The sequence below is a fragment of the Amia ocellicauda genome, chromosome 15, assembly GCF_036373705.1.
Source record: "Amia ocellicauda isolate fAmiCal2 chromosome 15, fAmiCal2.hap1, whole genome shotgun sequence".
Classification (NCBI taxonomy): Eukaryota; Metazoa; Chordata; class Actinopteri; order Amiiformes; family Amiidae; genus Amia; species Amia ocellicauda.
The window spans coordinates 13536842-13550803 of NC_089864.1; the positions used below are offsets into that span (position 1 = coordinate 13536842).

A 13962-nucleotide genomic window follows, 5' to 3' on the forward strand; every position below is an offset into this window, starting at 1 on the left:
GTGTCAGGTAGCCAAGGAATAGTCGGGGTCACGGAAGGTAGGTTGAACGATCAGGCAAACAATGATAGCAGGGAAAATCCAGAGACGTAAAACAGAGAGAAGGCAAGGGTCGATACACAGGAAAACAAGATAACAATGCTAATGCTCAGAAATGCTGCTAGTAAGGCAAGGCAAGACTTCGCGTTTAGTGAGGGGAACAAAGGAGTATATATACAGGGTTTAATGAGCGGGTGGAACAGGGAACAGGTGGAGAGGATAAACGGGGAAAGCCGGGATGATGATTGAATAATGGATTGATGGTAGTTTAATCAGGGTCCTGGAACAGAGTCTGGGGATAGTGTGGCTGAGGTGACATCTAGTGGTGAAACCGAGAACATCAGGGTGTAGGAGCAACAGACCAACTACAACCACCAATATTATTATTATTATTATTATTATTATTATTATTATTATTATTATTATTATAAAACGACATCAAGCAAATAATACTTTTAAATGAGATGGAGATCCAAAGGTCTTTTTCATTACCACTTTCAAACTATAGAGCTGTGATATACAAACATATAAGTAACTAAGAGGTAGTTGTGAAACATGGCATTGCTCCAAGGCAGAGATTGGCAAATTGTGTGTTATTTCCCACTCCATTTAACATAAAACAGTTTGTATTTCTGAACATGCTGATATTGCACCTTCTTTGCAGTTACAGTCCACATATTTCTGATGTTTTTCATCAGACCCCAGATTTATAATTCCTGAGAGAGTATTTGACAGCTGGACTCAATGATTGTTTAGGCCTAAATGCCCATTCAACAAGTAACACAGCTGCCAGACACTCACAAATGGATAGAAAAAAGCTTATGAGGAACACATCATTTACATGTAACTATGTTGTTTAGCCTCGAAAACATCCAAAGTTGGGCTAAGCAGATGCCCCCCCCCCGGCCCAGGAAACACGGAACAGTGCGTTTGAATTGTTAAAAGAGGAAGCAGTTATTTGTAAATTCTGTAATTTTTTTACAATTATACTTATTGATTTGGTGATAATGTCTCCCATAGTGTTTGTGGTAATAATTTACTTGTAAACCATACTTTACCAAATATCCAAACTGAGGCTAGATGTAAGCCCCGCCCCTCTCCGTTGTTGGCATTCTCTAGTAATCTTCATCGCTAATTACAGTATATATACATTCCACTATATAAATATTATAAACGACCGGACAAAGACTGCAGCTTTTGCTCTTGTTAACCTCTCAAACGCCAGGCTGTATACTCTCATTAAAAATGCTGGGAGGCGCCAGTTTTATTTTCGTGAAGGATTTCTGTCTGTCCTCTCCTTATTTTGCCAAGGCTGACAAAGCTTGTGCCATGGTGAAAGGTATTAATTACACCACTGGGATTGTGGACAAATTACCTGGGGAAGCAGCACTGAGCCGTGAAGGTTCTATGGTTCTTTTTCTCTGTACTTCTGCCTTCCGCAGCATACAGATTAACTCTGGTACCGCATCTCCACGGCCCCTGCTTGCATTGCGTCCTTCTGGTACATACGGCCTTACAGGGTCGTCAACTTTGCTGTGCTAGTCAATTAAGATGATCCTATAGAGCTCTCAATACAAGTTATAGCAACAGTCTTAGGAAAACTGAAATCCTGATAGTGAACACTAAACTTTATTTGTTTTAGAATGCATTGTCAGAATAATCGAATAAATAGAACTTTATTTAGTAGCATTCTATCTAAACATTCCAGCATTAATATTTGCTTTTTCTTTAGATTACCCCCCTCAGCCCAAACAAAACATCCATATCGTTATTCTGTATGTTGGAAATATATGGTAACTGTTAACCTCACTATATATTTTTGACAAATAAGATAAATATATGGATTAGTGACTATAAAATATTTAGACTCTATCCCTTATAATTGAAATATACAAAAATGGGCCGATTTCTGAATGTGAATTATATGTTCATGGAGGAAGAATGAATGAAAGTCTACCAAATAAAAAATGTCAGGGAAAAAAAGGATGTCCTCGTTCCTGCTCAAGATGTGCTTTAAGTGAAAGGACGGCTCTGTCAGGGGTGACAACGCTGACAGGTTGGCTTACACCCTCTGCCCCTGGTTTCTCCCAGCGGCTCTCTGAGTGGGAGACGGAGAATGCCACTGTCACATCACCTGCAGATAGAAAAAATAAAAATTGAAAACCGAATGTTTGTAGAACAGAAGGCACTCTTTGTAAGGAAGGTACCAACATCGCGGTCTTGTCTGAACAAAAGGCACTCACACTATTTGGGGATGCCAGTTTCAATGCCAGGTTCTGTATAATTCAATGACTTAATTACATATAATTACTTAAATACTATGATTTTGTTTTCTCAAAATGTCTATGAAAAGGTGTTTACTAATAAGGTATTATGGCATGGGTTTTGAATCACACTAAAACATGATCTGAAATGTAATTACCTATAATTATAGTGTGAAATATAAATATTGGTATACCTTTAATGTTTTCTCCTCCTCGTGTGATATACAACTCCACAGCATGCCTTGAGCCAGGCTAGTGAAAATCCATTCATGTTTAGCTGTCAATGGCTTTACACCTGGCTAAGCTGCTAATAAAGCTGAGCTGACTCAATAAGATCTTTGTTGACAGAAAAGAGGGGATTGTGGGAAACTCAGTGACCTGCCCGCCAGCTACCAGGAGTGTAAGTCCCTGTCATTTACAAACAGCGCGACTGTGTTTTACACTTTTAGGAGCCTTTGAGCCGAGTGTTTGATGAAGATAAAAAGGGAGCTGCCACCAGAAGAAAAAAAGAAAAGAAAATTTCAATCAAAATGAAAGGAGTAGTAACAAATCGATAAGCGGGAGAATAGACAACTGTGAAGAAAGGGAACAGCCTGAACCAAAAATGAACCAAGATCAGTAAAAACACAAATCCTGTAACCCTATATATATATATGAATCTACCTATATAATTAAGTGACGGTTAATTACAATTAACTTTTATTAACAGTACATGCTCAAGGCATAGTAAGACGAGGCAAAATGGACTACTCAGTGGGACTACTAAATGAATTTATTTACTTATTTATTTATTGATGTATTCATTTATTTGTGTAATAAGAAGCCATGAAATATGAAACGATGCTTAAATACGAAACGAAACGAAGACTCAGGGCAACAGAGTGTTGACTTTTGCAAACATTTTCAGATTCTTATTTGTAAGATTGTTTTTACACTGTCTCAGTGGAACACTGTGTGTGAACTATGCATGCTTAGTTTCAAAGTGTATCCTAGTTTTATGTTATACGTCTTGCAAACTTGCAGGTAAGATGAGCAAAGCTTACCGTTTTGGTTTGCGCAGAAAAACTCTTCCCATTCTGACAACTCTATGCTCTTTTTGGATGCTGGGTCTTTTCTTTTTCACTGACGTCTGCGGTGTTGTTTCCGTTTCACATCCCATTTTTCGTTTTAAGATAAACTTAATAATTCTTTATTTTTATGTATTTTTTTAAGCAGGAGAGGCTAGCACTTTTTCCTGTGTTGTTAACATACACCAATCAGCCATAACATTATGACCACCTGCCTAATATTGTGTAGGTCCCCCTTTTGCCATCAAAACAGCCCTGACCCGTCGAGGCATGGACTCCACTAGACCTCTGAAGGTGTGCTGTGGTATCTGGCACCAAGACGTTAGCAGCAGATCCTTTAAGTCCTGTAAGTTGCGAGGTGGGGCCTCCACGGATCGGACTTGTTTGTCCAGCACATCCCACAGATGCTCGATTGGATTGAGATCTGGTCAACACCTTGAACTCGTGATTCATCAGACCAGGCCACCTTCTTCCATTGCTCCGTGGTCCAGTTCTGATGCTCACGTGCCCATTGTAGGCGCTTTCGGCAGTGGACAGGGGTCAGCATGGGCACCCTGACTGGTCTGCGGCTATTTCAGCAATTTGAGCTGAGGTACTGACCACTGCAGACTGGGAACACCCCACAAGAGCTGCAGTTTTGGAGATGCTCTGACCCAGTCGTCTAGCCATCACAATTTGGCCCTTGTCAAAGTCGCTCAGATCCTTACGCTTGCCCATTTTTCCTGCTTCTAACACATCAACTTTGAGGACAAAATGTTCACCTGCTGCCTAATATATCCACCCACTGACAGGTGCCATGATAACGAGATTATCAGTGTTATTCACTTCACCTGTCAGTGGTCATAATATTATGGCTGATCGGTGTAAGTTAGTAGTGTTGTTTTCTGGTTGTCAATTGTAGAGAGTTACATTATGGAGAGATGTTATTGGAGAATACAAATAATACATGATGAGTTTAGACATTTTTGCACACTGTTCATCAATCAATTAGAGCATTTTGCTTTCTGCAATTAATTTTGTGCTTAGGCTTTATTCATTAGTGCTCACTGATTACTAACTAATTTCTTCACTAGAATTGAGCAGGTGAATAAGTGCATTTTGCATACAAATGCATTAACCATGCAAATGTGTACAGTGTAGACAAATTAATCTGTTGTTAATTTTTCCCTTTTAAAGCACGTCTCTGGGACTCTGTTGGAAGCCAATCTGTATCTTGTGGGCCTGTTGTCACTGTTTTAGTACGAAGTTGAAGTCTTGTAATCGAAGATGTTGAGGGCAAAAGTGCAAAAGGTCTGCTGAAAAACAGAACAAAGATGTAACAGAAGTCCAGAGCAAGCTGATTATCTGTGGCAGGTCAATGATCCTGGTCGGCCAGCTGGATGGGCTGATTTGCATGCATCTTACAGTCACATCTGCCTACCCACAATTCAGCTCTGTGCTGCTGAGAGGACTGCTGCAGAGTGCGTAGAACAGCTCTTTACAAACTCATATCTGAGGACAACAACAGTCTTCACTATTATAGAAATGCTTGGGAAAGGATTTTCTAAATCCATTTTCTAATTCACCATTGAGATGGGAAAAAAGTTATTAGGACTGGCTCAGTAAACCAATTTTACTGTTATAAAAATATATTTGTATTGGTAGGAGAATAGCTCTGGGTCCCTGTGGTAAATCACTGTCCATCTTTTCGACTTCATACTAAGATTGCAGTGAAATGCAGTTTCAACTGGATTTTCTGGGGCACTACTTTGCAGTAGAATCCACTGTAGGTAGATAACGTAAGATGTTTTGTTTCTGTCCCGTTTGCCACAGACTTACGGCGGATGACGGCTGGCTTCATGGGCATGGCGGTAGCAATCATTCTGTTTGGCTGGGTCATCGGAGTCCTGGGCTGCTGCTGGGACCGCGGGCTGATGCAGTACGTGGCCGGCCTGCTCTTCCTGATGGGAGGTGAGTCTTGAGTCAGGCGTCTTGAGTGATCCATTTTTATGAGCAGTCATTGAAGCGTCATCCTGTCTCTCATCAATACAAAGTAAAATTAGAGCCCTTCCACATTAGCAAGCAAACAAGCCCGGCTCTGAGGATCTGAGCCAGATCGATAACAAATAAATGATTTCCATTGGGATGTGAACCGAGCTTGGCTGAGTGCTTCACTGATGAACCGGGATGCTCATATCACACTATTGTTTGTAAAGCAACCTTTAGTTAATTTCAAACACAGGAACGTGTGATTCATCAGACCAGGCCACCTTCTTCCATTGCTCCATGGTCCAGTTCTGATGCTCACGTGCCCATTGTAGGCGCTTTCGGCAGTGGATAGGGGTCAGCATGGGCACCCTGACTGGTCTGCGGCTACGCAGCCCCATACGCAACAAACTGCGATGCACTGTGTGTTCTGACACCTTTCTATCAGAACCAGCATTCACTTTTTCAGCAATTAACTTAACTTAAGCACTGTCTGCACATTTTGCCATGAAGCATCAACAGTGACATCAAAAGGTTTGTAGATGATGATTCCAATCTCTTTAGTAATTGTATGGGAAAAAATCCATCAAGTGTTGAAGACACTTAAGTGACAAAAACACATAAAAGCAACAACAACAACTAAAACAATTACAGATTATAAATATATATGATTTGGTTTTTGGTTGTTTTTTCAGATAATGCTGATTTCCTGCAAAAGTCCAGAGACTCTATTCTATATTTTAAAATATTTATCACTTGGTATTACAAATCTGTCTGAAAACAGCAATACATACAATTAATTATATTTTAAAAAGCAGTATTTAGTATTACATTAGAAAGCTTTGTGTTTGTAATATCAATATTTTAGCAGCAGGAAAACTATTAAAAGTTCATTTAAGAATGCCTTTAAATCATAATGGAAATGTTCTAATGAAGGATATGGGATAACTAATACATTTTATTAACTGTGTAACAAAGAGTTCACTGGTGAAGACACTAAGTCCCAAAGGGCTAAAAGTAATTGTTTTTCCTGAAATATATGTATGTAAATGGCTATAGACTCTTAAAATCTGTCTTTTGAGCCTGTTAAATTGTTATTTTTCCTACAATTCTGGAAGAGTCAGATAGATTTATATACAGACTGTTAACAACTTGTTTTTTTCTATCAATTTAAAAAAAAAATTGAACCCCCAGCTAACATTAACATTTATAACACAATACCGGAAAACTGAAAAATAGATTGCATTGATCCAGGAAGGCCTAAACACACCCATTCAATGTGTGCTACACTAACCTAACCCTGTGTATTTACACTATAATTACTTGTTACAGTGTAAATACATTGTAAATAGCTATAATTACAGTGGTAGTTACCAAGTTAATACAGTAATTAGGGACACTAAATGTAAAGTGTTACCCTAGCACAGTAAAACTTTGTAACCATGCACAATTACAGTATAATTACAGTGTAAATAGACATAATTACACTGGTAGTTACTAAGTAATTACAGTGTAATACACAGTAATTAGGGACACTTAATGTAAAGTGTTACCTTATTTACTTTGATGTTGTTATGCTTGTAATATTGTGCATGAGTAGAATATTGTGTTACACTTTTTTTTTTAAACCAGGCAAGTTAAATAATGATAATAATATAATGCTGATGTTCTGTCTCTGTGGTCTTTTGCAGGTACATTCTGCATCATTTCTCTGTGTACTTGTGTAGCTGGTATCAACTTTGAGCTCTCCCGGTACCCCCGCTATCTCTATGGGCTACCAGATGACATCAGTCATGGCTATGGCTGGTCCATGTTCTGTGCCTGGGGCGGTCTGGGCCTCACCCTCATTGCTGGATTCTTCTGCACACTGGCCCCATCCGTGCAGCCCCTGCCTCGCTCCACCTGCCCCAAATCCAGGCCGGAGAATGGGACCGTCTGTTAAAGACTCGTTCGGGATATTCTTAACATCAACACCCTGCAGTCTACGGAGAGGAGACAGTTTCAGCCCTTAGCTTACTTCGTATTTTAAGGGCATCCATCACTACAGAGGAAAATTAAAGCATTTCTGATCTCTCCTGGCCACAGACAAATATATAATATTTTTTTTGATACATAATGTTGGTCCAGGTCGGTCTGCAAAACGATTTTTGGAGAGAAGCGTGATGAAAATATACTAAATACATTTCAAGGGAACAGACTGATTAATGTATGTGTTATTAAGCTGTATAGATAAATAAATACATGAATATACACCTTTTTTTTTTAAGCAGAGCAATGCTTTGCTCTTCCAAAGTGTTCGTCGGGTGCCCAGCACTGCAGTGGCAAATTATGAAGAGGATTAACGTTGCAAGACAAACAAGGAGTTCAGGACGTGTTCACACTGTCTTTTGGTGCACACCACTCGGTGTGGATTGCCCTCCTGTTGCCTAAAATCGTACAGGGTGTGCAGAATAATCTTAAGACTGATCAGACAGGTTTCCTGAATCCAAATAACTTATTCACTTCTTCAAAAGATGAGAGAGAACATCATTGCAAAAGAAGACAAAGCAAATGGTGTCAAATATGGAAGGATGACCGGTCTTGGGAAATGGGAAAATGTGTTGCTGGCCTGAAGCAACTCAAACTCCCCCTCACTGACAGATGTGTAATATTCATTTTTTTTTCTTTCTGCGATTCTCTTTCATGGGGGAGAGCAACATAAAGTCAAAAGACAAAATCCATTTTACTGAAAATACCTGGGTAATTTTCAAGCTGCCTTAGGCGTGCTCTGCAGTGAATGAATCATCGATGCGTTTTGATGGGTCCTCTTCTTCACTTGGAGGGACTGGAGTCGATCATCTGCCTGATAATGTACCTCTGGGCTTGTATAATATTGTAAAGAATATAAACTGAGATACAAGAAGCAACGTCAGAATTACTTGTACAAAGGTTTTCATTCTCCGATTTAATCCCATTCTTCCAGATCCTATTTGGAAACAGCATTTTTGTGTATTTTCTTTTTTTATGACCGATATTTGTTTATTTATGTTCATTTTAGCTCTTTTTTTATTTGTAAATCAGTCCTGTGTGTGTGCGCGCGCTTGGTTGTGTGACGTTTTTCATCACCACCATTGTCATAGAGGTAACTGAGTGTGGGTGTTTTACAGTCTCTGTAGAAAAATAAAAATCAGTTGTAAAAAATTAAAGACCTATCTCAAAGAAAGAAAAAAAATACATACATTAGAAAGATGCAGTATCCTGTTTACACAACCAAATAGTTCACTGTTTCCTCAATGTTTGGCATTCAATGCTCTGACAGAATTGTGAAAAAAGTTTCAACACGATATCTGCCCTCATCTGGCACGTCTGTGAGGAAATAAGTATTACATCTGATGGGAGTTTGTTTTTCGTGCTTCCCTGGGGAGTTGGGTATAAAAAGACTGATATTGTTTCTGAAAAAATATATAAATCTAGATGCTACTGGGAAAACAGACAATTATGGATCCTGGAATCATAATTCCGGTTACATCTCAGATTTGAACCTTTTCCAGAATTCCTATCCAGGATTTTAAAGGGTTTTGTGAGTATTTCCCAATGTTTATTGATCTCATCTCAACTTATGTTTCCTTGTAATTGATCTTACATGAGATATTATAGTCAGTGTTCTCTTCAGTTGAAGAATCTGTCACCATTGCAATTGAATGTACAGCTATTCTCTCCCATGCACTGGTGTTTGTAGGAAATGTGTCCCATTCATAAAGTCTGGCTCACCTTCATAACACATCAGACATAAGGTTCCCCCATATAGATCCTTTCACTGGTGGAGAGATGAGCTACACTTAACTGCTGAGGAATATTTGTAAATCAGAATTGCTCTTAAAGCATCACTGTCATAGGGAGACATCCTTGTAAATATCTAAATCTAAACATTCACTAATTCTACACTAATGAAGTAATGAACATAATGGAAACAATGCTTTGATAAACGTCAGATTGTATTGCATTGTACTTCAAGATGCCATTGTGCTGTTTCCTATAGAGAGACACAAGTCATTTAGTAAATGTAATAAGTCAAATAATATTGTTGACTTGAGATAAGCTTATGGTGAAAGTCAGAATTAAATATTAGGAAAACATCGAATATCAGCAACACTGTATAAGAAAAGCTCATGTAAAAAGGACAAAAAAAATTAAACGAAAAATAAATAAACAGACTTAAAATACCATGAGCGATCCTTCAGTCTGATATTGGAGAAAACTAATGTTCTTTTTGCAGGCAATCGATGCTGCTGTTTACCTTCCCGTGTTCAGTTTCCAATTTAAAGTTGAAGCTACGTTGCTATTTGAAATATTCACTAAACTGAAAGAAAGACTGAAAGTTGATCATTGAAGTGGGATTTTTTTCCCCCAGCTAATGTTAACACATTGACCTCTGCCACTTCACTAATAAAAAGCTCTCGATATAATGGTACGTATGTTTTGTTGCACGGAATGACAATATCCATCTTTTCTGGAAGTAATTGACCAAGATTATTAGATATTGGAGTAATTTAGAGATTTCTCTCCGTGCCACTGCTTACCAATTAGTGCTGTCTGTGGCAGCAACCTCTGTATTTCAGTGTCCAGGCTGGCATCATATTCTGTGACATGCAAAAGATTAAACAGTTTACACTTTTAGATCACATCATAGTGTGTCCAAAGGGTAGACCCCCTAACCCCTGTTGCGTCACATTTATAGACATCCCGAAAATACTACATGGCCAAAATGAACAGTGACTGTAGGAACATCCGCACATTACAGTAGTGAGTAGACATTTGAGGTGATACAACCACTTGCCACAGAATAGGCACAATTGTGGCGGCAATAAGGAGTCCGATTCAATTCAACAACCACCACAAAAGGATGTAAAATCATTATGTTGTATATAGATGTGTGTGTTTGTGTTTAATTTGTACCTCATTCTCAGATGAATTCAATATTAATCCAGCAGTGGTTTTATTTTGCTGTGGGAAAATGACCACATAACCAGTTCATCCATTTTCAGAACCAATTTAATTTAATTCCGGCCAACGATAGAGATATCCGTGTATTCTTTACTGACAAAGAGCGCCTAAAACAAATCTCCAATCCAGTCCAGTCCACTTAGCAAGGCAGAGATATATATGTATATGTATATGAAACTTCTGCTTGTCATTTCTAGGAAAACAGTAATGCGTGAGACTTTTAAACACAGGAATATATTTAGTTTATATGTTCATTCAACATTGAATTAGTTTACCATGACTGGGTTGTCGTTAGAGCCCAAGATTCAAACAGCAATTTATTTTCTTTTTTTTTCCTCTGTCAAATTAATACAATAATCAATTTTATTTCAGCCCCCAAGCCAAAAGCAAAGTAAGACTAAAAATAAAGGTTGGTAAAAGTAGCAGTTAAATTAGGTAAACTGATTGTTTTAGAAATCCCTTCCTCTTAATTTCGTACCTTACTGCAAGGATATAATAAGGTTTTCCTTCAAGGCTAAAACAGGTAGAGAATTCAATTGGGCATGAAATTGGTATAATTTTGCCAGACACACTCCACATACCCTTTGCAATATATATTTTTTCCCTGGAAGCTCAGACTGAAGATAAAGGCCGTTTTGTTTTATTAACGGGTTAAGCACATGCATGGTAATACAACAGTCTGAACAAATTAAATGCCATTCTGTTGATGATAGTTCAGAGATGTTTAAATATATATATTATTACCTTCAAGAGAGACACGCTTTTAAATAATTTGTCAGAGTAGTTTCTGGCTACTTTGTAGAAATACTTTGCGGTAAAACAGCGGTTTGGATTTAGACAGAAATCAATAAATCGAATCTACACACCAGTCAAACAAACGCATTACATTTTCCAAAGCATTGTGGTAGGGGCATCTCTTCAGCTCACGAGCTTTGCCGACTGTTTGTTTGTGAAACTAATTCGATGGAATGTGTGCATAACTGAATTTTCTGAGCCATTCAATTGAAATGCTGTCATCCCCCCCAAAATAGTCTTTACATCACTACTTTTCAACCTGACCCATATTCGGAAGATTGCCTTCAGCTTCTGTTAGGAAATGATGAGAACCACAGTAGCAAAAAACCTTTGCGTGGGTTTCTCCATTAACTCACATCGCCCTTTCAGCTTTTATAATAACAGACTTTGTGCTTAACCTTTGCTGACATCATGCAAGTACTTAAAAAGTCTGTGGTTTTTGTGTACGCTAATATTATTATTATTATTATTATTATTAATAAATCAGTGAGGCAGTAGCAGGCATGAGATATTTAAGCAACTAAATAGTATAAAATGTATAAAGTGCGAGTGAGGTTTTCTGATGAGACTAATCAACCGTTTATTATGAAGTGAACGTACACTGTGGTTTCATCTGAGAAGCACTTCTGAGTTCAGTGTGCTTTTCAGTCCTCACTTGATGAGCATTAGCCTAACCATTGAGTTTGTGTGATTGTAAGAACTCACAAGCCTCTTTGTTATATCTGGAATTATATTTTGCTACATTATATAATTCCAGGTAATTAAGGATGAAAATGAATCAATGAGAGCACACAATCTACACCCAAAAGTTACCAAATGAAACTGAAGTACTTAAATATATATGCAGTGGATGTGAACAAGTGCAGATATTCATCAAGTTGTATGATTGATACGTTTCGGAAACTTGCGAAACACAAGAGCTGATGGAGAAAACGAATGAGAACGTCATACAACTTTGTGTACTTCGGATACAAATTCACACTGTAAGGTAGTATTTCCCTAATAAACATGTTTCAGTTCATTAACCTGAAAATGAATGGTGGGTTGTGGCCATTTTAAACCTAAAACTACCTGTTGTTTCCTGCAAGACCTTGTGGCCTCCAAATAGGATGACTACACAACACTGGGAAATACTTACGCTCTGAACACGGGGGTCTACTGCTAAGACTTGAGAACAGTGATACTGCAACTTTCATCAAGAATATATAAAGAACCTGTCAACCTTTTACATCAGTAATGTGTCTGTTGAGTAAATAAAATTAAAAATATATATATATATATATTTAAAAAAAAAAAGAAAGAAAATGTTCAACTGTGGAATGTAAAACCGTACAAAATAAAATCTCATTGGTGTGTTGATTTGTATTAATTATTGTCAGCAAGCAGAGTTCTTTGTTTTAAAACAAAGGCGACCAATATTTTGAAGAGAACTGTAGATTGCAGTGAAACATAACCACGAGAGAAAAAAAATCGGCAGAATTTGTTGCCTTACATGAAAATATATCCTTCTCAATAGAAAAATACAGGCAAGGCTCTTGGAACATCAATATATTACACCTGCATAGACACGGAGTTAAAACCATTGCATAAAACAGTCCTTACTTAGACTGGTCATACTTAGTCAATAATGTAATGCATTCTGGGAATTTTAAGACACTTGGAAAAAAAAAAAAAAAAACATGGACTGTGCTTACTGTAAAACAGAGCTATTTATTGAAATATAATGCAGAAAAATATATTATTTAAGGGAAATGTACTGAAACTTGCACTAACACACTCAAACACAAGGCGTGGGATAAAATAACCAAAAAATAACACCCGCTGTGTGTGTGTTCTGTAAAATCTGGCAGAACCGATAGGAGAAGATGTTAAAGTAAGAGGAAAAATCTGCAAACTGGAGGACATCCCTAAAATAAAAATGAAACCGTTATTATTATGATTAATTCCTTGCCAGACACCCTTATCCAGGGATACTTACAGGATATAAGAGCAAAACAAAAGTGCTAAATACAGAGCAAAATTCCAAATTGGGCTTAGTACAAATTCGTTTCGACATTACAGAAGTGCAGGTAAAATAAATAGTTGGTTATTATTGAAATCTTTGGGGAGGAGTCTGTTTTGGGGGATTGCCGGTGGGCGGGAGAGCGAAGCGTGTGAGCCACGTCGCCTGTCAGCATCAGTGACAGAGTTGCCATAAACTCAGGCCAATGGCTTCAAAGGAAAGATTCTTAAATTCTAAGTTGGCCTGGGGGTGAAGAGGCTAACTTTTCAGGCTAAGTCTTAATTTTAGTACAACTAACTTGCATAGACTAACTGTCAAATGAAGACTACTCTACTGGTTTAGACTAGTGTAATAGTTTTATGCAAGCGGCCTGCTGTGATGAGAAGAACGTAGGAAGTCTAAAGTATAAATAATCTTATGTATTGCCTTACTAAACTGGCCTAAACTTTATTTTCAAAAGTTTTTCCTCATGCATCAAACTCCATCATTTTTAATCTTTTGGTCATGTTCAAAAGAGGAAGGTTTGTTTCATGTTCCTGCAATTTAGTTTTTTTGGTTAACATACTTAATGTGTATTTTATCAATAAGTGTTGTTTTAGGATACAAATCGTGAAGTTTATAGTAGGTTCCAGCACATACGAATGTGAACAAAAACATTAATTTAAGAAATTATTCAACATTCCCTGATTAAATTTGAGATTTTTAAGATAATGCATGGTTTCTGAATAATTAAATATAAAGCACTAAACTTACATGGTAAAAACAAAAACATTGAATCCCTTTTCTGTATGGCTTATGGTTATCAAACAATGATAGAAGTTGAAGGTTGATGTAACTTTACAGAGGGATC

The 13962-nt window shown here is 37.7% G+C and overlaps 1 protein-coding gene across 1 annotated transcript in view; it reads left to right on the top strand.

The window, feature by feature from the left end:
• The window catches only part of LOC136771499 (transmembrane protein 178B), a 76013-nt gene extending 63546 nt beyond the window's left edge, over positions 1 to 12467 (top strand). Inside the window, exons 4-5 of the mRNA XM_066723839.1 lie at positions 5180 to 5317; positions 7024 to 12467. Of these exons, the coding sequence (XP_066579936.1) occupies positions 5180 to 5317; positions 7024 to 7274 (389 nt within the window). The 3' untranslated portion in view covers positions 7275 to 12467. The remainder of the gene's footprint in view (positions 1 to 5179; positions 5318 to 7023) is intronic.
• The last annotated feature ends 1495 nt before the right edge of the window (positions 12468 to 13962 follow it).